Consider the following 27,751-nt stretch of genomic DNA (forward strand, 5'->3'; position numbering starts at 1 on the left):
CAATTGATATATCTTCTCTGCGTTGGGAAGTAACATAGGGTGTTAATGAAAAGATCAACCACTACCTTTCTTCCCCACATTGCTTCCCACGATATTTCTAATTGTTGAGAGAGGGATTTTAAGGCTTTAGCCAATTAAAAAAAGGCTCCAAAGACTGCCAAAATTCTCTCTACTCATTTTATGCTGCCTTTTAGCTCTATATATAGGCGAAACGGCGCCATTATAGATTTAATGCATGAGTGGATCGTGCATCGCATGCGTTAATTGCATTAAATATTTTAACGTAATTAATTTAAAAATATAAATTTGATAGCCCTACTTTAAGCCAAAACTAAAGACTCTGGATGAATGTAAGACATTTTGTCTGTAACGTTAAATACAATTAGAAAACGATTTAATTAGAAAAAATATATATATATTAAAAAAAGGCATGTCCGGTATTTTTTTGCCGATTCCGATACTTTGAAAATGACGTGATCGGACCTGATCGATCGGGACATCTTTAGCTGTAATACACATATATACACATATGTTCAAAACGGCATGCATTTTAACAATAAAACACTCGACACAAAACGACTGGTGTTCAAACGTCCATCTAGTCTGATCAATATGTAAATTTAGTAAATTAAATTAGCCTAATTTGCATCACAAAGGTCCACTAGTTTAAATGCTACGAATGCTAATGTATTTTCAATTCTCAATCAAATCGCTCACACGTAACTCCACAAACTGTAGCTCTAAACTTAATTACAAATGCATACACAAACATATATTAGCTAAAACAACTTACTGCCTTAGGTGAGCCAAACTACAGCACAGTAGTGTCAGATGTCTGAGTGTTCCTGTATGGAAGTGTTATTGAACAACTGTCCAGCCAGACGCAACGCTGCCTCCAGAAGGCAGTTCATCCACCACCATTAAACAAAATACTATACTTTTTTTACTTTTTGGATAGTTATTTTGAATTTTTAAAGGGTTCCGCTCATCAATATTTATGACGTTAGCTGATGTTGCTAAGGGGGGACACGCTGCAGTTTGTCCCCAATAGTTAATGAATGGAAATAGTGTACGAAGGAGATGCTTACAGATCTAAACCTACCAATTCTGTCCGAAAATGATGTCCCTGGCGCCAAATTCACTGGTAAAGATGTGGACGAACATACAAATGTTCAGTTAAAGAGATGGCTTGAGTCTCGAGGGCTGAAAAAAGACGAGCCGACCTGATCCAGAGTTAGCTTTTTTATCGACACATTTTTCTTACGCCACTGGCAATGAAATTCTCCTGTTTCAATAATCTATCCTTTACCACCATATGCCCTGTCTATCTTATATATTATATCCTCTGGTTGTCTTACGTCTCTGACCGTTCTTTTGGGCAATTTACATTTCTATTTTTGTGTAGCGATCGCAAATGCTACTCATTGACAGCCAACGAACACTTAATTTTTTCATTAATAACAAATCTTCTATAATTTATTTACACCTCACCCTTATTAAAGTTGTTTTTTTAACAACAGAAAAGGTAACAGTGGCTGTCAGATACCATTTTATTTCTTTTCAGGTCATTCATTGTCAGACAGAAGCAGCATGGCAAAACGCTACGCTAAGAAATAAGTAAAAAATATCAAAATTGCTTAGCTCTTTGTCCTCTGAAGGACTATGCCAACCCAACAAAATGTTTACTGCATATGAAACATGAATGACTACACCTTGCTGGCGTTGAACGTCCGCGCAAGTTGATCCATTCTTCACAGTTGTTCCACCAAGTTTTTGGTTTTAGGACACGTATGAAGAAAACATCCTTCTTATGTTGTAATGTCTAGAGTCGTTTCTACAAGTTCCATAACAGCAATGTTTGATCGGCATGTTCATTTTTGAAAGATTACTGGAGAAAAGTAGCAGAAATATAATGCTTTGCATGCAAGGGCGGGTCTATAATGTCCCACTTCTGCTTTATGATGCGACGTCACGGTCTAAAATAGCACTCGGGTGGTATACTATTCCGACTTACGCGGAAATTCGGGTTACGTCGCCAGCGTAGGAACGGAACTCGTTCGTAATCCGGGGACTACCTGTAAATGCTGAAGTGGATTTCTTGCATGTGACAGTGAGTAGAGTACTTTAGAGTGTTTTAGGAGTAGTCAATGAAAGTGTTTCAGTTGTGTAAGAGTGTTTCAGTTGTAGTGCTGTTGAAGCATCTATAAAAGGGTTGCAACGTTTTTATGTGAGAGGTAATCCCAAACCACATCTAATGCAAAGAGATTGCGTGGTCTTTTAAAACGAATTATTTCACGTTCCCCATCTCATTTTGAACGTTTTAAAGTTGTCCTTTTCCCCCCCTGTGACAAAGTGCCAGTTAATTTGCATTGTTTCTGAGATGATAGCGCCACAATAAGGACAATGTGTTTATATTTAATTAGCGGCGAAGGCGCGCTCACGCTCGCCTCTCTCTCTTGTGCAAATTTAATGAATTGAAGTGTAAAATGAATCAGAATTGCACAAATGACAAAAGCGTGCACAGCGTGGAGCTGACAAGCAGTCAGCCTGGAGCATGCGCGGCATAATTATTGAGCAGCATTCTGGACTGATGTCAGCAAACTCTTGCCAAATGTAACTCAAGTGATCGTATTGATGTTGTGGTGAGTGATAGTATTGAAGTGTGTACCAGAGAGTTAAATGTGTGTAAGTGTCAGATGGTTGAGCAGTGGAGCATCTTGGGGAACATGACTGAGGCGCCAACTGCCACCTGGTGGTTAGGCGTTGTCACGACAATCACTAGTGCCAAATTGAGTCAAGCCCATAAAAAAAAAAAAAAAAACCTACACATTACAAGCAGGGAAAAATCAAGAAATTCCGGCCTAGAACTGAGTACAGAACAGAAGAAGTCAGAAAAGCTAAATACTACACAGTCAGTTTTCTGAACAAGGCCAGTCTTTAATCTAATTGTTCCGCTAGTAAGCAATTTTTTTTTAGATGTACCTGAAAGTAGTACTCAAGTATAAGCACATGTATTTCAGCACAAATAAACTTGTTACTGTAAACGTCACTTTGTATATTACGACTCTGCTGCTAGTTTCATACTATTGTCCCTAGACTGAAGTATAAAAAATAATTTTCTGATGTTAAATATGTATTGCAAGGATTAAAAAAAAAAAAATGTGGTACTCTACTTCCGAAATTAATTGGTTCTGGAAGTATTCTCATAACCTGAAAATTCTGTAAGTAGAGACACATTTTCCATGTAATTGACCTAATCCGTCCCAAACACCACTGAAACGCCACATTGAATTTTATATTCGGGGTCATCATCATCATCAGAGGTCACTCGTGGTCGAGTATGACTGTCAAAACTGGAATAATATAACAGCCAAACACATTTGACTAATTCCACGTACCTAACCTGGGAGTCAGCAACCCGTGGCTATCTTTAGCGCTGCCCTAGTGGCTCCCTTGAGTGGTTTAAAAAATGTTTGAAAATGGAAAAAGTTGGGGGAAGGAAATATATTTTTGGGTTTAATATGGTTTCTGTAGGAGGACAAACACTGACACAAACTTTCTTCTAATTCGTTAATATTGTAATGAAGTTAAACTGCAGGGAAAATACACATTTACCGTATTTTCCGTGCTATAAGGTGCATCGGAGTTTAAGGCGCATCTTCAATGAATGGCCTATTTTAAAAACCGTTTTCATTTATAGGGCGTATTGCATTATAAGATGCAGTAGCAGTAGCCGTAGTAGTAGACGCAGTTGTAGTAGCAGTGGTTGGCGTAGCGTTATGCATCCACGAGATGGATCTGAGCCAAATGGAATGTCATGCCATGATTAACCAATATTGATCCATATCCATAAGGCACATCGGATTATAAGGCGCACTGTCAGCTTTTGGTGAAGGCTTTCAGGTGCGCCTTATAGTGTGGAAATTACGGTAATCTTGAAGGCTCATTATGTACCGTATTGGCCCTAAAATAAGACGGTGTTTTTTTGCATTGAAATAAGATTGAAAAAGAGGGGGTCGTCCTTTATTAGCGGTCTAGACATTATACCCATTCACGACGCTAGATGGCGCCAGATATCATTTAAGCGATGTTCTGTCATGACAGATCTCAGCTACTCTCCCCATTCAAGACGCTAGATGGCGCCAGATATCATTTAAGCGATGTTCTGTCATGACAGATCTCAGCGACTCTCAAGTTTAACCAGTTAGCATTATTTTATTGCAATGTTTTTCCTTATTCAGATTAGTTTCAAGACTACAGTTACAGTTAGACTTCACTTTGATGGTTAATGCAGTCATTGCAAATTTGTTGTTTTATCACAATAGATTGGTTTATTTAGATTTCAAAAACCAGAAGCCATTCATTTACGAATGTGATTGGTCTATAGTTTACATATTTAAATGTTCAGATATTAAGATTTGAATGAGGCAAAATAACATGCTTTTTCTCTCAAATATTTTGTTATAATCATTTGTTTCGGATGTACTGTAATCATTTTCTGTATAAAAATGAATTTGGTGTTCAAAAAGTCTTTCTTCAAACTTGAGTCTTGAAAAAGAGGGTGTCATCTTATAATCAGGGCCGTCTTATATTCGGGCCAATACGGTATTTGTAGCCAACTTAGGAATTTGGATACTAGGCTAATATAGCTAATATAAATACATACAGAATGCGTTACCTTCATTATAATGCTTTCAATTTTTTGTGGCTCCAGACATATTTGTTTTTTGTTTTTCTTCTCCAATATGGCTCTTTCAACATTTTGGGTTGCTGACCCCTGATTTAACCTAACCATTAATACCTGTAATGAAGTAGATAATAGAACATAATAAAATAGATAGGTAAGAAAATATCCTACCTTCTCTTTCAACATGGTGCCTATCGCCCATCTTACTCTTCATGACATAAAAACGCGAGGAGACCTGTGCACTAATGTGCTACTAAATGTAGTGAACCGTGTGTGGGTTTAAAAAATCTCTTCGTGAGACAAAAACGCGAGGAGATTTGTGCTATTTTGGCGAAGACGTCGAGCCCACTATAACAACAAAAATACTGTTACGCCTGTGCACGGCATCATACTGCAACACGCAAATTCGACGTCGTCATAGGCCACCTCTTCATTACGATTTCCTTCTTATGGCCATTATGACTGCAAAACCCATTAAAATATATGAACGCCTTACATTATTAAAAATGCACAAAAAAAGGAATGCCTGGTTTTTTGATCTGAAGGAACTATCATATTTTCCAGACTATAAGTCACATTTTTCAAATAGTTTGGCTTCACCTGCGACATAGGTGCGACTTAACAAAAGTAACCCCGGCAGTCGAGAGAAGAGCGCTGTAGGCATGACCTCGACTTCCAAATTTGATAAAGATGTTTAGAAGTGATACTGACAGTGTTGTTAATAATTGAAGGAAAATTGTCGATTTATCCTTGTTACAGGTTGTTTTATTCTTATAACGAACAGGAGATGATGACACAGAATTCAGGAATAAAAAAGAACAAAGAATTTACACTTAAAGACAGACAAACAAAAAAGACAAGACTTTACTGGTACCAGGAGACAAAGAAAAAGTGCCCCCCGCCTCTCAGCTCCTAAACTTTTTCTTCCCTTCTCACTGGGGAGGGTCTCTTGCTTGAAATGTACAACCCCCCACCCTGATCAGATTACATACGCTGGTAAGAAGACAAAAAGGGCCTCTGTGAATATGTTAGAAAAGTAAGTGGCATTTTCCACGTGTGATTATTGTGAATAAATGGAAATATATTTCTACAGAGTGTAATGGCGTTTCTAACTGCGTTATTTTTTTCAGTAGTGAGTAATCCAATTAATTACTTTCCCCATCTTTGCAACGCTATTACAGTTACTGAGGATGTAAAGGTGCGCGTTACAACAATTTGGTTGAATTAGGCGCAAGGTGCCATCTTAAACTGTCGGGCAACTTTTTTTTTTTTTTTTTTTTTTTTTTTTTTTTTTTTTTACATACAGCTTGTGGCGTCCATGTGGGTACAATTAATTGAAAATAATGTACCGTTTTCCTGCGGAGTGTGCATTATCATCACCAAGTAAGATTACCAACATTGATCATAGGCCAATAGGAGAGCACAATGGCGTTACTGAAGCATGATGGGAACGATTATGGACCCATAGGGCAGCAGGATTTTATGGCGCGACATTTAAAAGCGGAAAGCAGGATGTACACGCATATCTTTTACAGTAATGTACTGTATTTTTGCCTTGTATTGGCAATATTTTCCCATTAAGGTGTGTCTTGACTCATAACCTAAAAATTCTGTTTGTAGATACGTTCTTAAGTAGAGGTACCACTGTACACAGCTAGAACTTTGACCATTATTTTGTCACGTAATTATATTTTAGTTTTATAGGTTTAATTCAGTGGTGTACAGTATTTAAAGAAAAAAATGTTCACGCCTTATACAGTAACAAATTACACACTTGAAAAGACATATTTTGTTTCTGATACATGACTGTATATTCGAGTGCTATTTTAACTCGGCTGCGTAACATAAAACATGCACAAGCCCCCCAAGGATGCCGTTCCCCCCTCTGGCTTTACCACTGTTGTTCCCCTATCAAACAAGGGAAGAGAATAAGCCCACAGGGACGATCAGCCTGACATAACAGGAAATGTTTTGACGCAACTATACATTTGTCTCGCTGCTCAATGTAGGGGGAAATGAGGACAAGGTCCTTTAAGGAAGGGCTATCAAACAAGTTTTCATATTGTAGCTATAGTTGGCCTCAGTTTAATGAAATTAATAAAAATGACAAAACATTTGCAGGAGCTGAACATAAAAAGGACAGGTAAATAAATAAAACTGTTCTGTCAGTTCACAAGGGCATATCAGTTATTCTAGAATTTAGGTCTGCTGTGATGTTTATATATTTGTTTCGTGGATGGATGTTAATTCTTCTTTATTGAATTTTGTTAAATAGCGTAAAAAAAAGGGCACCTAACTATACGCCGCCACCCACCAAATTTGGCACAAAAACAGCATTTGTTCATAGATGAGCCACACTGGACTAAAAACCGCATCTGTCCTCACTGTATTATCGGATATTTACAGCAAAAGATATTAAGCGGTAATATTTTATTTGACAGCGGCATCATACAACTGTCATAAGACCAAATGACCACCATGAAGCTTTGAACTAATTGGCTGCAAGATTTCATTGCTTCAAGAAGTTTCATTTGGCCATCACTGCTCCTTTGGGGGAGACGGTCAACCTCTGCTGCCACCTGCTGTCAACACTGTTATTGTCCAGCTTGCCTCCTAGCATGCATTGCAGCGCTACAGATGTAAATAATAGGGGTGCACGATATCCATTTTTTGAAACAGATACCGATATTGATAACTTCCTGCTCTTCAGAGCCGATATCGATAACCGATAATAAATATATAATTTTTTTAAATGTATATTCACCCAAGTTTTTGAACACCTGGAGGTTAAAAAAATATTTTAAAAACTAGTGGTGGATTCAACATAGATTTTTGCCTTTGACCTTACCAGATTTTTCATAATGACATGAACATTATTATGAAAAAAACAAAGACAAGAATAGTCTTGACTTCAAATAAAGTGCCAATATTTATTTTTTATTTTATATTTTTATTTCAAATAAATATAATTTGAGTCAATCACAATCAATTATTCAATATAATTGAAGATGTGTTTCCTGAATAATGAGCACTGAACTAAAACATAAACCCAACATGTATTGTGTTTTGTCATCAAACAAAAATATTTGGTGCTACAGGAAGGGGACTGTTGTGATCTTGGTCCATGGAACAACTTTCAGCAAGCCTATCAATAACCAAAAGGCCTCTCAATAACTTACTAACTTATAACTAACACTTTAAAATGCAAACATTATATAGTAAAGTTCATCACCCATGACAAAAATAACTTAGAGCAAAAAGGGTTAATGGCTTTCCTTATAATAATCAATATCAATCTTTAAAACACCATCGAAGCGATTGTCATCTTTACAGTGGCTTATTAAGATGTGTTTCTCACTAGCCGTGCGGCACACTTAAGCTGACGTCACAGAAAGGGAGGGCTTGATTTACAAACGCACACATCCCAATCCACCGACACCGTGCCAAAAATATTACAGTACATGTACTGCCCAAAACAGTGCGTTTCACTTCTGCACTGCCCGACAGCCATCTAAAAATGAATGCACTTCCATAAACCACAAGACTTGGTCTTTTCTTGCTTTTTTGGGAAGACACTTGTCTTAATATTGTGAAAGTACAACAGAAAAATAGACATATTCAATACTCAATATACAACAAACTGCACAATACATTTATATACACGACTATTATATGTAAAGCATAGCACACTAGCTTGAGCTACCAGCCTTAAGAATTAGCTGGCTTCTATAACACAACTTATGAAGTTCTGTACATATCACCCTTCACCACAGAAGTAAACATACTGTATATTGCACATCCATATGTTATAGTAAACATAAAATACTTACAGACATATATTTCCAAGGCGGAAAGCATTCACGATTGTCAATGCTACCGCTAGACACCGCACTGTGTAAGTGAATGAGCTTGTAATCAAAACAAAAAATAGATACAGCGAATTATATAAAAATAAATATAAAAATAACATGTGAAATGATAAAATAATGTGTTAATAATTTTACACATAAGTCGCTCCAGAGTATAAATCGCACCCCCAGCTAAACTAAGAAAAAAAACTGCGACTTATAGTTAAAAAAATACGGTAGTTAATAGTGTACAAGAAAAACTCCGAAAGTTTGGCCATTGACCGGAATCAGTTTGACATCCCTGTTTTAGAATATTTCAGGTGAGAGCACTATTTATTAGTGCAAAACAGACAAGTTGTCAGACCTACACAGCACGCGCTTGTCCAGAAAGGCTTAATCTTTCCCATCTCGGGCCCAATTCCAGCGTTCCACCGAGCTCCGTCCCATGACACTCGGGCTCGAATCAGCGCCAACCGCAGGCGAGAGACAGACACTCCCGGGCGCCAAACGAGACCGGGCGAAAAGCAAACCGCGCCGGCCAGAAGTCAGCGGGTTGGGTGTGACGCGTGAAAAGCGCTCCACCAGGCACTCATTTGGAATTCAGCCGCACGCCCGTGAGAGCGCCACATATCCGGCACATATGCTGATGAATTTGATTAGCATTTAAATGAAGCCTAAATGCCTCGTGTGAGGATGACGCTCGCTTTTAATGCAAGTGGACAATTGCCGTGTCGAGGCGACTAATTTCCTTCCTTGTCACATTAAGAAAAGTTTCCTCTGAATGAGCTATTAGAATTCCTTTGAGGATTATTTCTAAAGACCGTATTCCCTGTTGTAGGAGCTTCTTTTAGACCATACAACCGTCCACGGGCCACTTAGGCATTTCAGCACTATGGGCAGCTCTGTTCACTACCCAAACATAGAGGCCTGCTTCAACTCAAGGATATGTATTTCTTCCATGACCACACTCATATGTCAAATCAAGTTTCACTTGGAAATCATGTCGTAGAAAGTATCGACTCTTAGTTTTACAAAGCACTGCTTCAGTAAGTTGACTGTATCAACAACTTGCTCATGTCATTTTATTCATCAATTTAATCATCCACGTCCATCAGCTCAGAATTCACTTTCTTAGGAGCTGTGGTTTGGGGGGAAAAAAAAAATACATGCCGTACCCCAAGCAAAGGAAAACCCCTCCAGTTTCACCACCATTTGTGAATAGAGTTGAAAAACACTACATTTATTGTAGTATTTGTACATACAGTTAGGGTTGAGCATCGAGCATCGATGGGAACCGGTTCTATCACTCCAATGCTCCCGGAATCGTTCGAATTTTTAAAATTTCGACTCCATGTTTCGATGCCCTGACCGCCGAGCAGAAAAAACTGCTCAAGTTCAAAGAGTTATATTTCTATTCAAGTTAAAATTAGCCCTGTGAGAAGTTCATATAATTTAGAAAAAATCATCGAGAAGTTAAGACTTTAATATAAACCATGCAATTTTTTTTTTTTTACCCTGCCTTTTTTTTTTACCCTGCCTCTTAAAAGAATCGGAATCAAGAATGGTTCGGAACAGGAAGCGAAATGTGTAATCATAATCGGTACCGGAATCGTTCGATTTCAAACGATGCCCAACCCTACATACAGTGGTATAAAAACATATTTGAAACTTATGATTTCTGCATAAAATCGCCATCAAATGTAATCTGATCTTTGTCAAAATCACACAGATGAAAAAAGTGTCTGCTTAAACTAAAACCACTAAACATTTATAGGTTTTCATATTTTAATCAGGATAGCATGCAAACAATGACGGAAGGGGGGAAAATAAGTAAGTGAACCCTCTGCCTAAGGAGACTAAGCGCAATTAAAACCAAGTTTTACCAAACAATTTAGGTCAAGTGTGTGGCCAATCACTGTTGAATGGTTTAATGCAGCCCTGCCCACTATAAAACACACACCTGGTAAGAATCAAAATAGCTGTCTGAAGACCTGCGATCAAGGATTATTTATTTGTGTAAAGCTGGGAAAGGATACAAAACTATCTCTAAAAGTCTGGACGTTCATCAATCGACAGTCAGAGAAGTTGTCAACAAATGGAGAGAGTTCGGCACTGTTGCTTCTCTCCCAAGGAGTGGCCATCCACTAGGGCTGCAGCTATTGATTATTTTAGTAGTCGATTAATTGATGAACTAGTTGAGTAATTGAGTAATCGGATAAGGAACATGAAAAATTAAAATACCTGAGCTGAGCCTCACACGGTATTAAAAAAAAAAAAAAAAAAAAAAGATATTCTAGTATGTACAACAAGAGAACAATTGGCTAACTTTCACAGCAAAAGTCCGCTACCTTAAATGCTATAAAATACTACCATTTTTTTTTTAAATGCTCTTAACAAATGGTTCAGACACATATTCCCACAAAAAACTAAATTATAGAAACTAAATTATGAATGCATTAAAAAACATTAGCTCAAAGATAAACTTAGCTAACGTTGGTCTTTACAGGGAGCAGTTGGATTCAGACATGTGAAATGAGGCACCGTATCCACCGTAATCAATAAAACTAAATGCAAGGACTTTCAAAATAAACCATTACAACGCCACTTTAATTAAACGAATACCCGAAGCAATAAAATTTAATTTGAATATTTCTTTCTATTCGAATACTCGAGTTAATCGATTAATCGTTGTAGCACTACTGTCCACCAAATATGACGCCAAGAGTTCAGCGCATAATACTCAGAGAGGTAAAAAAAGAACCATAGAGTGTCTGCTAAAGACTTACAGAAATCACTGGCACAGTCCAATTTCTCTATGCACACATCAACTATATGTAAAACTATGGTCAAGAATGGTGTTCATGGGAGGTCTCCACGGAAGAATCCACTACTGTCTAAAAAAACATTGTTGCTTGTTTATTGTTCTCAAAAAGGCACTTGGACACTCCATAGAAGTTTTGGCAAAATATTTTGTGGACTGGTTAGACCAAAGTTAAATTGTTTGGGAGTAACACACAACGTCATGTGTGGAGGCAAAATGGAAGAGCTCACTAACATCAACACCTCATCCCCACCGTGAGGCATGGTGGAGGGAGCATCATGTTTTGGGGCTGTTTTGCTGCCTCAGGGCCTGGACAATATGCAAGGAGTCATGAAATCTGAAGACTATCAAAATGTTTTGGGCTGAAATGCAGGATGTACTGACAGAAAACTGGGTAACCCTAACCCGTCAGAGGTCATGGGTGGTCCAACAGGACAATGACCCAAAAAATACCTCAAATAGCATCAAGAAATGGTTGGTGACAAAGTAACGGAGAATTTTGAGGTGGCCATCAATGAGTCTGGATCAAAATCTAATTGGACCCTATGGAGAGATCTCAAAATAGCAGTTGGAATAAGGCACCCTTCAACTATGAGAGACGTGGAACAGTTCGCAAAACAAGAATGGTCCAAAATTCCATCTGAGAGGTGCACGAAATTTGTTGATGGTTATAGGTAGAGGCGTGCGAAATTTCCGATTCTTAGATTATTCGCGATTAAGCCATGGAAGATTCGAGAACGATTCCCAAACATCCAAATTCCGATTATTGAATTATACCAGATAAAGCGGAAATAAAACACAGTGAGTGCGGTCTTCAGGACGCAATGAGGAACGGACCGAGAGTAAATATCATGTTCAACTCATGCCGCTAGATTAAAAAAAAACAGTAATACCTGACTGCGGCCGTCAGCCGCTACAAACAGCTCCCAGTTGCTAGTTGCTACAAACATACGGCAACATACAGCTTTGGTAGATATCACATATATCTAGAACTAGATGTGAAATGACAGACGGCGGCCGTGTTAGATAATATACCAAGAACTAGATGCGAAATGACACTTTCCCGCGCTAGAACAGGTGCCATCTTAAAGCAGTAGACTTCTCTAGAAGGCTCTGTTGTAGCGAACCGAATTACTTTTTATTTAAAAAAAAAAAAAAAAAAAAACTGCAAAATCTTGACTTGAATCTATCTTTAAATGATGAAACAGTTTTAAAACTTTCACGTCGAAAGTAGACAGAAGGGAACTTTAACCGTTGATTCACAACATTAAATTAATTGAATGTAGTTTAACCGATACAGAATGGGGACTTGTTTGATTAGCCTGAGAGGATTTTTGAACAATTTTGGAACTAGTGTACAAAAAATTTAAAGTGGGGGTGTCAGGAAAAAAATTTTAGTGATACCAGGAGTCTTGCCTCCCACCTCCGATTGGGGATTAAATCATCAGGTCAGACGTCCACTCGAGTTATCTACCTTTTACATGCGCATGGAAGAAGGAAGTAAACACACGAAGGATGCGTTCACAAGCCAACTTGGTTTATTTCCTCAACACATTTTCCTTTATAGCAACATGGATACATATTCATGAAAAAGATTAAACATTCAAACATGGCAATGGTCTATTGGTTGTATTCAAATCAGGTAAAAGTGAGTGGCCCTCCTCTTCAATCGTCCTGGGTCACATGCCTCTCCCCCATGTGGTATGTGGTGTCAGATAACACTGTTATCTTCCCCTAAGCAGTTTAAGCAATTTAAGAAATACCTTTTGTTCAGCGAACGTCTGTTTCTCGTAGTTTTCCCCAGGGGAGGTAATGGAATGTGACCTGCGACTCTTTCCCCTGGACACAGTTACAACTCAGACTCATAGTAAATACATGGGTTACAATTTAATAAAACCATGGGGGTAATGGGGGTTTTGTGGTGCATCAATAATCGATTTATAATTGAATCAGAGCCTCTGAATCGTAATCGAATCGTAAGGTGCCCAAAGATTTCCACCTCTAGTTATAGGAAGCGAGTCCTTTCTGTTATTTCTTCTTAAGGATGTGCAACCAAAACTCTGAGTTGAGGGTGCCAACAATTTTGTCCAGCCCATTTTTTGCATTCTGTGTAAAATTGTGTCCATTTTGGCTTTTCTCTTCAGGTTTTTTGTTTTTTTTCCAATGCACATCCAACAAATAAACACAATCATACTGAAAACATTTGTAATTGCGTTAATGGCTGGGAGAAACTGTATTTTCTCGAAAAATTCCAGAGGTGCCAATAGTTTGGTCCATTACTGTATATTTTTGACATTTTAAACATTTTTTTTAAAATTCTAAATTGCACCTCAATTCATTAGGTTCTCTATCAGAAATGTTTTCAGTAACGCATTCATACTTTGATGGTGTAGATTTGCTGTAGCTCCGATAATATTAAGTTGTAAACATTTTTCTTCTAGAAATCCAGTGCAAGTAGCATATCTTTCATGTGTGTCGAATCTATGTATTTGGGTCTCTCAGCATTACAGACGTTTCTGCTCGGCTCCTTTGATTGTGACTTGTCGCTGGGGAGCTGTCGTGATAAGAACCGGAGTGCTCCCTACTTGCTACACGCACATCAAATATAGCTGTGTTTGTGTGTACGCTTGCGTGCGTGTGTGTGCCCGCAGCTAATGATGTAATTATGTTTGGAACAAATGCAACAGCAGCGCACATTAGGGAGCCTTTCGCAAACAAAGTCATAACATAGAAATGGAAAATGCAACTTCGCTTTAAATGTTGGGATATTCAATACTGGATATAGAGTGGTACTGTATGCAGTAAACTTGATCTCAATGCATTTAAACTCATTGGCTACTCTTGATGGCGCTAGACGTCCAGCCCATTTTGACTAGGAGAGATTGGCAGCAAATGATAACTGCCAGCCCCCCAGGTCAAAATTAGGGGTACTGTATATCAGAGGTTGCGCTAGACTTTTTCGTTGTCGGTCATTTTGACTGACAGGGTCAATAAAAACCGGTCATAATCTATTTTTACCCCTCACTTAAATTTTTAAAATGATAATAATGACATATTCAATAGTATTTAGTTTTCATTCATTTTTAATTAATATTGTAATGCTTGCTTGGTGGCGAAAAATTAGACACAGAAGTCGTGGTATTTTTCCCCCTCTTTTTACTCTGCTTACCGCCAGCAACACCAACAAAACAACAACTCCGCCCCCAAAGAAAAAGAGGCAACTATATACATAGGCGGCAATCTAGTCCGCCAATTGGATGACGCGCTGGCACACCGGGTGCACCAATAAGAACCTCGCGTTGATGTGTCAATCACGGTGCCGCCGCCAGACCCCGGTGACGCTACAATATTCTGTCCGAACAAGCTTAACAGAATCCACACCGTGCCATCAAGCATATGAATATGTAACTTTTTCTCCGCAGTGACAAAAACAGCTGACTGTGGCCCCAGTAGGTAGGCTACATATGGAACAATGAAATTAACAGTTCACCTGCTGTGGCCTGAACGCAGTCTTCCTCCTGGTGCGCATGGACTTGAATTGCGTGCCCGCTTGTGCATAATCAAATGTCTCAAGTGGGATTCTTTCAGAGGCTATTGTCATGAGGTTTTGGACTTTTGCCTCGGACAGACGACTTAGTTCGGACACTCAGTTGCCTTGACATTTTTCCGAGTAAGGCCAACGACGTCATGCATTGAGAGAGACAATAGCTAATTAATATGCTCACTCGCAACCCTGTGGTCTGGGGTGTGAATTGCAACCTGTCAAAATGATAGATGGACTTGTTTTTTCCGTCACCGTTTTAAAAAACCGGTCAACGACGGAAAATATACGGTTAACGCGACCCCTGCTGTATATCAAAAAGGCGATATATCGCGTTACTTTGTAGCCCAAAGGGTTATCGAAATATCATCTTAAAAAGATGTTACTGTTTAAAAATGGAAAAAAAGGGACCAACAGGTTGCTACTAGGGTTGTTCCAATCATGTTTTTTTGCTCCCGATCCGATCCCGATCGTTTTAGTTTGAGTATCTGCCGATCCTGATATTTCCCGATCCGATTGCTTTGTTTTTTGCTCCCGATTCAATTCCAATCATTCCCGATAATTTTTCCCGATCATATACATTTTGGCAATGCATTAAGAAAAAAAAAATGAATAAAACTCGGACGAATATGTACATTCAACATACAGTACATAAGTACTGTATTTGTTTATTATGACAATAAATCCTCAAGATGGCATTTACATTATTAACATTCTTTCTGTGAGAGGGATCCACGAATAGAAAGACTTGTAATTCTTAAAGGATAAATGTGACTTTGTATATTGTGACTAAATATTGCCATGTAGTGTATTTGTTGAGCTTTCAGTAAATGATACTGTAGCCATTTAACTGTTCTGCCCAAATGCTTGATGGGAAGTGCAACCATGACTGTGCGTCGTGGTACCAATTGATATATCTTCTCTGCATTGGGAAATAACATTGGGTGTTAAGAAAAAGATCAATTACTACCTTTCATCCCCACGTTGCTTCCCACGATATTTCTAAGGGAGAGGGATTGTAAGGCTTTAGCCCTGTGGTGTCCAAACTATTCCACATAGGGCCGCTGTGGTGTCCAAACTATTCCACATAGGGCCGCAGTGGGTGCTGGATTTCATTCCTACACAACAAGACGACATCTTTTCACGAATTTGATGTCTCACAAGTGTAATCAGTTGATTGCAGTCAGGTGCTGCTTGTTTTACCACAAACTTCACTGGTTAAACTGTCTGTGCTCGATTGGTAGGAACAAAAACCAGGACCCACAGCGGCCCTTGAGGACAGGTTTGGACACCCATGCTTTAGCCAATTAAAAAAAGGCTCCAAAGGCTGCCAAAATTCACTCTACTCATTTTACGCTGCCTTTTAGCTCTATACAGTGGGGAGAACAAGTATTTGATACACTGCCAATGGGTTTTGTATCAAATACTTGTTCTCCCCACTGTATATAGGTAAAACGGCGCCATTACAGATTGAACGCGACAATGCGTGAGTGGGTCGTGCAGCGCATGCGTTAATTGTGTTAAATATTTTAACGTGATAAATTTTTTTTTTAATTCATTACCGCCGTTAACTGGATAAATTTGATAACCCTACGTTAAGCCTAAACTAAAGACTCTGGATGAGTGTAACATATTATGTCTGTAACGTTAAATACAATTAGAAAACGATTTAATTAAAAAATATATATATATTAAAAAAAGGCATGTCCGATATTTTTTTGCCGATTCCGATACTTTGAAAATGACGTGATCGGACCCGATCGATCGGGACATCTCTAGTTGCTACCAATATCTTCCATTAGAGTAGTGTCTACGTTAGCTCACTGAATGGCATTAAAGAGCATACAACAGGAGAAAAAAAGTCTTAAATAGCATTATTATGTGAATTAGAATCATATTTTGAGATGATTCGACTATATACAACAATTTAGCAAAGCGCAGATGAAGAGAAATTAGTCTTTTAATCTGCCGGTTAGCCTCGCCTACCATTATAGGGCTCAAGCGTCCCCAACAGATGGATGACGTCAGCGGGATACTGGGCTCATTGGTTTTACTATACAGCCCATTGAGGGGGAATTATTCAGAACGAGGAAAACGCGACAAAGAGAGCCGCAAAATGTCCTTGTTTCAGTCTCTCTACTCCAATATTTTTACAGGATATTCTTTTTATCCAAGTATTTTTCCCCAATAGCTAAATAAATAGCTTGAGAAGGACCAGTCAGCCCGTCGAGGGGGAACTATTCACAACGAGGAAAATGTGACGAAGAGATCTGCAAAATGACATTGTGTCCATCTCTTTACGTCAATATTTTTACAGGATATTCTTTTTATCCAACTATTTTCCCCAACTGCTGAATAAATGGCATGGTCATGACAAATAAGTCTTGTGCTAAATGGAATATGAAATAATAAAAATGCACTTGTTCAGGATGACATGGCAAAATTACTCCATAATGGTCAAAACTGTCGACTTCACCTTTACTGTCGCAACTTCCGAACGATATTTTATGACACCTAAATCGGACATATGTCATTTCCCTTCCCCGGCTTCGGCGAATGTAAACAAACCAAGAGGCGTGACAGCTAGCCGACATGCTAACCCGAACCGAATGATGTTTCAAAGTCTTCGAAGCGGAAAATCACACATAACTAGCCCGGATTATTTGACATGACGACTGGGTTGTCGATTGTCTTTGCGGATCGGCAAACCGCCCAGCGGAGCGCAATTTACAGTTCGTTCCCCGGAGGAGGGTGGCTGGAGTTGTTGTGCAGCTAACGGGCTGCTGCTAATGACCATTAGGACAGCTTTTTACATGCCTATCAATGATCAAACGTAAGTAGTCCTTTATTTAAAGAAAGTTTGTAGTGTTTACTTTGTAATCGCTGTATTAATATTTGACATAATACAAAACAAGATGTTTACTCACTTCCTCGTAAGTCCAATGGTCCCACAGTAGTAGGGCTTTGCCAATATCCACAGTGAATGGGAACCTTTTGAAAGTCCAAAAAGGCGCACACGCCTCTCCCTCATAAAGCAAGATTTTTCTACAGCCGTTTGGCTGGCGTGATGCGAAAAATAAACGTATTAATCCGCAAAATCAGCTGAATCCTTTGTCCTTATACACAACAGTACGGCTGTTTAGTGAAGAGGACACCTTCAGCCGTACACGTCACAGCGCCCTCCTCCTCAATGCAAGACCGAAGCCGGAAGTCACTCATTTTCATGGCGCGGGATTCAAAAAACTAAATAAAAATAGCGATCGCTTCCACACACATCCAAGCGGTCCATATCATTCAGGAGCATAAAATACTGTGTGTATTATGAAATAAACATGCTTTTTCGTGTCACATGCACTTTAAAGGCGCTAGACATCTAATTCATTTTAACTGGATTGACCGTGTAGCGCCATCAATTGCATTGAAATCCGAGCATTCACGGCCTTTCTTTTGTGGGCATTTACAGGTCACTTCCTGTTGATTTTTAGTCACTACCTATTCATCTGGGAACATTCTTGAGTCACTTCCTTTTCAGTAACCCAAAATCAACAGAAAGTGACCTGTAAATGCCTCAAAATCAACAGGAAGTGACCCTTATTTGCACCAAAAGGTAAAGAAAGTGAATGAAAAGCAACAGGAAATGACATGAAATGCCCCAAAATTAACGCGTTGCCTGGTATTGGCTGTCCAATCCGTTTAAAGTTCATTCACTGCCACCCTTCCACTTCAAATGGATTTGACGTCTATTAATGATAAACTCATTCCAATTCAATTCACAGCAGAAGGATGAATATAGCCTGTTTTTCTAGATATGAGTTGTTTTGTAGAATGTGCTAAAATGGTTTTCTGATCCATGGGGGGTTTCTAAAAACTGAAGTGAAGAGGTCTGTAAAATTGTGATATTAAAAAACTCTGGCGATCTTAAATACTGTTTATTTTTATTTTTCTGTCAAAATTATATACTAGGGCTGTCAAACGAATAAACATTTTTAATCGAGTTGATTACAGCTTAAAAATTAATTAATCGTAATGAATCGCAATTCAAACCATCTGTAAAATATGCCATATTTTTCTGTAAATTATTGTTGGAATGGAAAGATAAGACACTAGACGGATATATTCATTCAACATACGGTACGTAAGTACTGTATTTGTTCATTATAACAGTAAATCAACAAGATGGCATTAACATTGACATTCTCTTAAAGTGATCCATGGATAGAAAGACTTGTAGTTCTTAATAGATAAATGTTCGTACAAGTTATAAAAATGTTATATTAAAACCCCACTTAATGTTTTCGTTTTCGTAAAATTTGTATAATTTTCAATCAAAAAATAAACTAGAAGCTCGCCATCGTTGATGTCAATAATTACACAATGCTCACTCATGGTACTAACCCATAAAATCAGTTGGACCCAAGCGCCAGCAGAGGGCGCCAAACACAAAAAAACAAGTAACAAGCGGATATTACACTGTACTGTCATTTTAATCTGTTTGAGCGGGGCATGTGCGTTAATTGCGTCAAATATTTTAACGTGATTAATTTTAAAAATTAATTACCGATACTGTTAGAAGTAAAGCTTCTAATAAGTCATGCTAATTCAGGATTATTATTAGACATAGCTCAAATTCTTCAATTCTTTTAAGTAAATTGTTATTTTGAGTAATCCTATCTCATTTTATCAAGTTAATATTGTAAACTTAAAATCTGAAGTTGTAACTACTTTAACAGTCCAGTTTAATTAAAATATTGAGTTTCGACCGATTAGTTTTTGTTTGTTTTTACAAAATTTACAAGTATTTATTTTGCCATCAATAGTAATGGATGTTTTTCTTTTTATTTCTCCATAATATTCTGTGTTTCATTCTTGTTTCTGTTTCTTCCCTCGTTTAGGCCAAGTTTCTCCATGGAAAGCCTCCAAACAGGTACGTAACAATTAATCGATCTGGATCGACATATCGATGGTTTAGCAGAAGCGAATTGAAATCGATCGTTCCGCAGAAACATCTAATCATATCATCTTTTAGATATGCCATTTTGTTTAAAAAAAAAAAAAAAAAAAGATTAATTTCTCTATAATATATTTAAAATTCCAAAGTCTCAGCAACTAAAGACAAAATCGCTTCATTTTTAAAAAATATTTTACGTGAAATAAAACTGTGATTAAATAAATTAAATAAATAATATTGCATTAAATTGTTCATAAGCCTTTGAATCGATTCAGACTTTTTAATATGGGCAAATATCGTATTGTTGTTTTGGCTTTGCTAGGTCAGCTAGGTTCTACAAACAGCTAAACATCAATGAAGAACCTCCACGGACACCAGATGTGCTGTAAAGCTGGACCTATATTTTGTGAAACTGAAAGATACAGAAGATAATATCATAGACTTCACTATCAGTTGACGGGAAACGGGGCCGCTCCGTAGGGGGCCTGTTTTCAAAACCAAAGCAGCTAGTGACCTGAGGCATATATGAGTCTCCATTAGCAGCGTCATCAAAAAATTCAAGTTGTTCTCGAATAAAATCCCGATTAATTATTTTTTATGTAAGTATAACAAAATTTAAATTGCCTAAAAAAAAATCTAAATGCACAAAAATCACCAAATGCAGAGATAAGCACCTATATTTTCAGGATCAATATCAATATTTGACATATCACAAAGTTTTTGCCCGAAATAGCGACTTCATTTTTTTGGACATAAGTTTTCAACAGCTAATAATAATTAACTCAATTTTCACATCAGAAACTTAATACTTTAAGACGACAGCCCCAAAACATCACTGCTCTAGAGGAGATCTGTATGGAGGAATGGGCCAAAATACCAGCAACAGAGTGTGAAAAGCTTGTGAAGAGTTACAGAAAACGTTTGGCCTCCGTTATTGCCAACAAAGGGTACATAACAAAGTATTGAGATGAACTTTTGGTATTGACCAAATACTTATTTTCCACCATGATTTGCAAATAATTTCTTTAAAAATAAAACAGTGTAATTTTCTGTTTTTTTTTCCCACATTCTGTCTCTCATGGTTGAGGTTTACCCATGTTGACAATTACAGGCCTCTCTAATATTTTCAAGTGGGAGAACTTGCACAATTAGTGGTTGACTAAATACTTATTTGCCCCACTTTATCTGCCTCTCGTCGTTTTTAGATTAAAATGTTACATAAAAAAACCACGTAAAAGCCATGTATGGACGTAGAAATGTCTTAATTACTAGTTTTTTGCCAAAAAAAAACTGACCGTTGGCCGAAAATTACCTGATTATGTGAATGTAAAGTAAAGCATTGTGTGTGGATACAAAATCCAACATGGCGGCCATCACAAAACAAAGAGCTTTTTAAGTTTAAAATTCTTGTAAAAAAATCGCAAATCCTGGAATTTCTATGGGTATGAACACAAAACATTCTAGATTCTTGATTACCCAAAAAAAAAAAAAAAAAAAAAAAAAAGGCAGTTATCATTCATTTTACGTAAATATTTCAAGGTAACGTTACGCTAATTTTTCAATACATCTATTTTTTTTCACGTTTCAAACTGCATGCACGGTGCTATTATATATATAATAATCATCCTGAATCCTTGACCAAATCACTCTTGAAACACTCCTGCCGTCTTGTATGCACTAAAACCTTTGGCCTGTTTCCACCTACAGTATATCCGGCGTTAGAACGTTTATGGCAGTGAAAGCCGCGACGTCGCTTTGCCTGGCCCGGCCCCCTACGGGAAGCCGTGGCGCAACGTCTGTAGGAGCTGTCTCGTCAACTGACAGTGAAGTCTATGGTAGAGCTAAAACGAGTATTCGAGTAACTCGAGTTTAAAAACTGATCCGAGTAATTTTATTCACCTCGAGGAATCGTTTAATTTTGTCAGCTCTAAGCATCACGTTTTGCCCGGACTATTTTTAATGCGGGACAACGCGCTGACGTCATCACGTGCATAGAGGAAGAAGCAATTAAAAAAAGATTTTTTTTTTTTTTACTGCAGCCGACAGCCGCTACAAACCACACCGACGTTGCTAAAAACTACGCCCGCATGATGCTAGCGTGGTAGCAGGTAGTGTCCGATGGGTCTCATAGATATCGCATGCATTTAGGACTAGATGCGAAATGACAGACTCGGCCGCGTCTGGGCAGCGTTAGTAAACAGCCGCCATCTTTCAGCAGTACTCAACACTAATAAATATAACGTTACTGTCACTCGCTCACGTGACGTTAGCCCTTCGGAGGGCTAGGTTTCTATTGATTATGACCACTGTCGATACGTGGCTAACGTGTCTTACATACAGGCTTTATTTAATCTGTAAAAACACAGTGCTGTAGAGTGATGAGGGTGTAAAATTAAAACATAATAAATCTAACTGTCAGTTTTTGCTCAGTAGTCATTGCTGAATAAAACACCAAGTAGCACTGGTCCCTAATGTGCTCCAATACAGCAGGTATCATACATTTATTTTGAACTAGGGCTGCAGCTATCGAATATTTTAGTAATTGAGTAATCGACTGAAAATTCTATCGATTAATCGACCAATCGGATAAAACAAATATATTTTTAGGTGAAGAGCAATTATAAATATACATGAGAAAACAAGACATTTCATCTAATCTTGAACCATTTTCAGTCAATCAACGTCTTTATTTTCGATGTATATTGTTGAAAACAGCCAACAATTGCATCTCAGATGTAACTAGAATTTAAAAAAAAAAAAAAAAAAAAGACTAATTCACTGCTTTCACTCAAAAAACTTTTAGATCTTATTAAAAAATATATATATATCTTACCTAAAAATGCCGTTACGCTTGATAACACACATCACTTAAAAGTTAGGATTTTTTCCCACGTGTTTCAATTGAATTTCTCTTTGTGTCAAGCCATTTTTAAGTTCTAGTTAAGTTTTAAGTTAGTCTAAACTGTAAGTCCTGATAGGATTTTGAGTTTTTGCAGTGTTCAAAATAAATGTATGATACAGGCTGAATTGGAGCACATTAGGGACCAGTGCTACTTGGTGTTTTATCCAGCAATGACTACTGAGCTAAAATTGATAGTTAGCATGATTAAGTTTTTATTTTACACCCTCATCACTCCACAATGCTATGTTATGTTAAAGCCTGTATGTAAGACACGTTAGTCACGCATCGACAGTGGTCATAATTAATTGAAACCTAGCCCTCCGCAGGGCTAACGTTACGTGAGCTAGTAGCGACAGTAACGTTAATCTTATTTATTAGCGCTTAGCGCTCTTTATTAGCGCTTAGCGCTCTACTGCTTTAAGATGGCGGCTGTTTACTAACGCTGCCCAGACGCGGCCGAGTCTGTCAATGTGCATCTAGTTCAACATACATGTGATCTCTATGAGACGCATCAGACGCTACCTGTACCAACGTAGCATCGTGCGGGCTAGTATTTAGCAACGTCGGTGTCGTTTGTGGCGGCTGTCGGCTGCAGTAAGTTTTTTTTTTTTTTTTTTTCCCTTCTTCCTCTCCGCACGTGACAGCGCGTTGTCCCGCATTAAAAGTAGTCCGAGCAAAACGTGATGCTTAGAGCTGTCAAAATAAACGATTACTCGAGGTGAATAAAATTACTCGGATCAGTTTTTAAACTCGAGTTACTCGAGCTGCTCGAGTACTCGTTTCAGCTCTATTTTGAACACTGCAAAAACTCAAAATCCTATCAGTACTTAAAGTTTAGACTAACTTAAAACTTAACTAGAACTTAAAAATAGCTTCACACAAATGGAAATTCAATTGAAACACGTGGGAAAAACACGTAGCTTTCAAGTGATGTGTGTTATCAAGCGTAATTACATTTTTAGGTAAGAAATGTATAATTTTTTATAAGATCTACAAGTTTTTTTGAGTGAAAGCAGTGATTTTTTTTTTCTAGTCACATCTGAGATGCAATTGTTGGCTGTTTTCAACAATGTACATCGAAAATAAAAACATTGATTGACTGAAAATGGTTCAATATTGGATTAAATGTCTTTTTTTCTCATTTATATTTATAATTGCTCTTTACCTTAAAAAAATGTTTTATCCGATTACTCGATTAATCGATAGAATTTTCAGTCGATTACTCGATTAATAAAATATTCGATAGTTGCCTATGGACAATATACTACTCGTACACACAGCCAATGCTTACTCTCGCACACAACAAATAACCTTAGCGAATTGCGTCCACGTTAGCATAGCGCATAATGACGTTTTAGGTAGATCAAACAACTATATCACAAAATAGAGCTGGAATGGAGCTGTTGGAATGGAGCTACCATCTTTCAAGTCTATTTACTGCACTTCGTGTCTTCCTTCTTCTCCTGCTGTCGTTTTTACACGAGTAACCTTGGTCAGAGGCAGCACATAGTCAAGTAGTAAAGAGTGTCTCCCAAACAGTGAACATAACAGTTTTCCGAAGAATCAATATTGAATTATCCTGATGTTTACATGTTGTTTTTAATGTCTTGTTATGATGAAGAAAGTTGTATGCACAAAAGCTGTGCTGGCTTTAAGGAGCTGGTGCCTTCAATTTACACAACGCTCTTCACATTTCATACTGCGCCAGCCTTTGCAATCACCGCTCATTCAGAGCACTAACACAGATTATTCAGCGCATGATGAATATTCTCTGCAGATATTGATTCGATTCATTATCGTATCTGCGTGAGACCGAGCGGCTGTTTGTCTTCACGGCATAATTGAGTGAGTGAAGCTAAATGTATAACGCGCACTTAAAGGGTGACATGATTCCTGGAGTGGCAATCATCCGTCATCCAGACGGGCCGTTTGGATTGACTTTCTTCACATTCCTGGCTTCTAACTTGGCTTGAACTTGTTTGACTCGCCACTTGCTGACAGAACATTTATCATCCGTGAAGTCCTTGTTTGTCCTCGTGTTAACTTTGGGATTATAAATAATATCAGTGAGTTTGCCAATGTGTGGAGAAAACTTCATGAATTGACCTGAAACTTAAATACATTAAATGCTTGAATGACATTCAATTATCCGAGGTGGGTTACTCGTTTAACTCATTGGCTGACACTTACGGTGTTAGACGTCCATTCCATTATGACTTGGAGAGGCTGGCAAGGGCAGCGTGGCAAAGTTGGGAAATTTAAAACAACCCCATAAAGCATTTTGGCTCATTTATTGTAGGCTACACCATAAGGGTGTAACGCTACATGTATTTGTATTAAGGATGTCCCGATCTATCGGGTCCGATCACGTCATTTTCAAAATATCGGACATGCCTTTTTTTAATATATATATATTTTTGAATTAAGTCGTTTTCTAATTGTATTTAACGTTAAAGACAAAAATTTTTACACTCATCCAGAGTCTTTAGTTTTGGCTTTCAGTAGGGCTATCAAATTTATCGCGTTAACGGAGGTAATTAATTTTTTTTTTTTTTTTGTTAATCACATATAAATATTTAACGCAATTAACACATGCGCTGCACGACCCACTCACGCATTGTCGCGTTCAATCTATGATGGCACCGATTTACATATATATAGAGCTAAAAGGCAGCGTAAAATGAGTAGAGTGAATTTTGGCAGTCTTTGGAGCCTTTTTCTAATTGGCTAAAGCCTTAAAATTCCTCTCTCAACAATTAGAAATATCGTGGGAAAGCAATGTGGGGAATTAAGGTCGTAGTTGATCTTTATCTTTACACCATATGTTATTTCCCAACGCAGAGAAGATATATCAATTGGTGTCACTACGCACAGTCATGGTTGAACTTCCCATCATGCATTTGGGCAGAACAGTTAAATGGCTACAGTATCATTTACTGAAAGCTCAACAAATACACGAGGTGGCAATATTTAGTCACAATATACAAAGTCAAATTTATCCTTTAAGAATTACAAGTCTTTCTATCCGTGGATCCCTCTCACAGAAAGAATGTTAATAATGTAAATGCCATCTTGAGGATTTATTGTCATAATAAACAAATACAGTACTTATGTACTGTATGTTGAATGTACATATTCGTCCAAGTTTTATTCATTTTTTTTTCTTAATGCATTGCCAAAATGTATATGATCGGGAAAAATTATCGGGAATGATTGGAACTGAATCGGGAGCAAAAAAAAAAAAAGCAATCGGATCTGGAGATATCGGGATCGGCAGATACTCAAACTAAAACGATCGGGATCGGATCGGGAGCAAAAAAACATGATCGGAACAACCCTAATTTGTAATAAACCGTTTCGGTACGTGGTGCTCGGTTCGGAAAGGAGGCGTACCGAACGAGTTTCTGACGTAATGTAACCCTTACTTTTCGAGGCTGTGAGTCGACCGGGGTACAGTTTCTTTGTGTAGATTATACATATTTACTCCGTCTTCTCTACTATAATGAGGACCAACACGGTAGGACAGTAGAACCCAGAAACAACAACGGCGCGACAACGTGGCCGCCGCGAGAACGCAGTGAAACGCGAGCGTTAAAGTCAATCAGCCATTCGCACACCAGTCGCAGTGCGGCCTCGTGTTAGACGCGTCCCAGAAGCGGCTCCGAGTTTATGATTTGACGCGAGACGCGATCCTCTTGCGTCAATACTACAACCGGTAGCTAGGATCGGGCAGACCGGAAGTCACTCGTGTAAAAATACGGTGGATCCGGTCGATTTTCAAACTAATATGCAATCGTAACCCACTTTTTGAGTCCATCAGATCTCTTGAGTGGTAGATCGGGGCACAGTTAAATTGTCTTTGTTGATTTACTGCTGTCTTCTCTGCTATAATAAACACCGTGTTCAATACAAAACCCTCCTACAACAACAAAACAAGTAGGAACTTATATTCACATAGGAACTAAAGTTATACAACATAAAATATACAATATAAATGAATACTACATCACATTTGTAAAATATAAACACATAAAATAAATAATAGCCCATTTAAATAAAATAAATTGAAATAAGCTAAAACACCTGTAATTAAATAATAAGAATAATACACACATCCTGCTTACACAGTTTTCATTTATTAATTTCTGTGTGGCGCTTTAACTTGAGAAAATCCACCAATAAAGCGTTTGAAAACCGTTCATAAGAAGAAAAAAAATGATTGATTGAGGCATTTCATTTGTAACATACATGTTAAAATCCTTGTCATTGGGATTGCTTTTCTCTTTAGCACAGGACTTCTTTTTTCTTCTTTCTTTCAGAAAGAAAGCTGACCAATACGCGGGGTCTGAAAGGCAAATTGTTGTAATAACAATAATAAATAAAACATAATAAACAACCACAATGGCAATATATCAAACTCCCATGTTATACATTAAAAATGTTCAGACCATAAGGACACTCAGATTCCTATTGTCCGTGTCTAAGCTGCTGAACAGGACAGGTAGAATAAATAAATAATTTACCAAAAATACTCACTTCCCTTATCATGGGTTATATCTCCACTATTAAGCAACAACTCTGCAAATCAATTTTTTTCGTCAATAAATTATTCGAATGATCACCAGGGGTGTAATGCGCCATCGATTGGTGTAAATATCTTGATCAGGGAGATGATAATTGTAAATAGCCAAATGTCAATATAAAGATCATTCAACAGTACAGTTTAAATACATTTTAAAAAGTTACTTCCACACTATTGAAGCATTGAACTAGAATGTTGCAAAATTCAATGTAGACTCATTGGATGTTCTTGTACATACATTGGCAAAATTTTGATGGATCATATACAATATTTAGGTGTAGATGGATAGAAAAATGGATGAAGACTTCAAGGCAAGATTATTCTATCAATTCCACATTCTCATGAATCAATTACTGTATTTTATGCACTATAAGGCGCACCTAAAAGCCTTCAATTTATATATATATATATATATATATATA

At 37.8% G+C, this 27,751-nt stretch overlaps 1 protein-coding gene across 9 annotated transcripts in view; it reads left to right on the forward strand.

The window, feature by feature from the left end:
• LOC130916723 (membrane-associated guanylate kinase, WW and PDZ domain-containing protein 2-like) overlaps positions 1–27,751 on the forward strand; it is a 368,356-nt gene that overhangs the window by 299,044 nt on the left and 41,561 nt on the right. For all 9 annotated transcript variants that reach the window (XM_057837639.1, XM_057837641.1, XM_057837640.1 and 6 more), the window contains exon 12: positions 19,790–19,821. In XM_057837639.1, coding sequence (XP_057693622.1) covers positions 19,790–19,821 — 32 coding nt within the window. The remainder of the gene's footprint in view (positions 1–19,789; positions 19,822–27,751) is intronic.

The sequence above is a fragment of the Corythoichthys intestinalis genome, chromosome 5 (genome assembly GCF_030265065.1).
Source record: "Corythoichthys intestinalis isolate RoL2023-P3 chromosome 5, ASM3026506v1, whole genome shotgun sequence".
Classification (NCBI taxonomy): Eukaryota; Metazoa; Chordata; class Actinopteri; order Syngnathiformes; family Syngnathidae; genus Corythoichthys; species Corythoichthys intestinalis.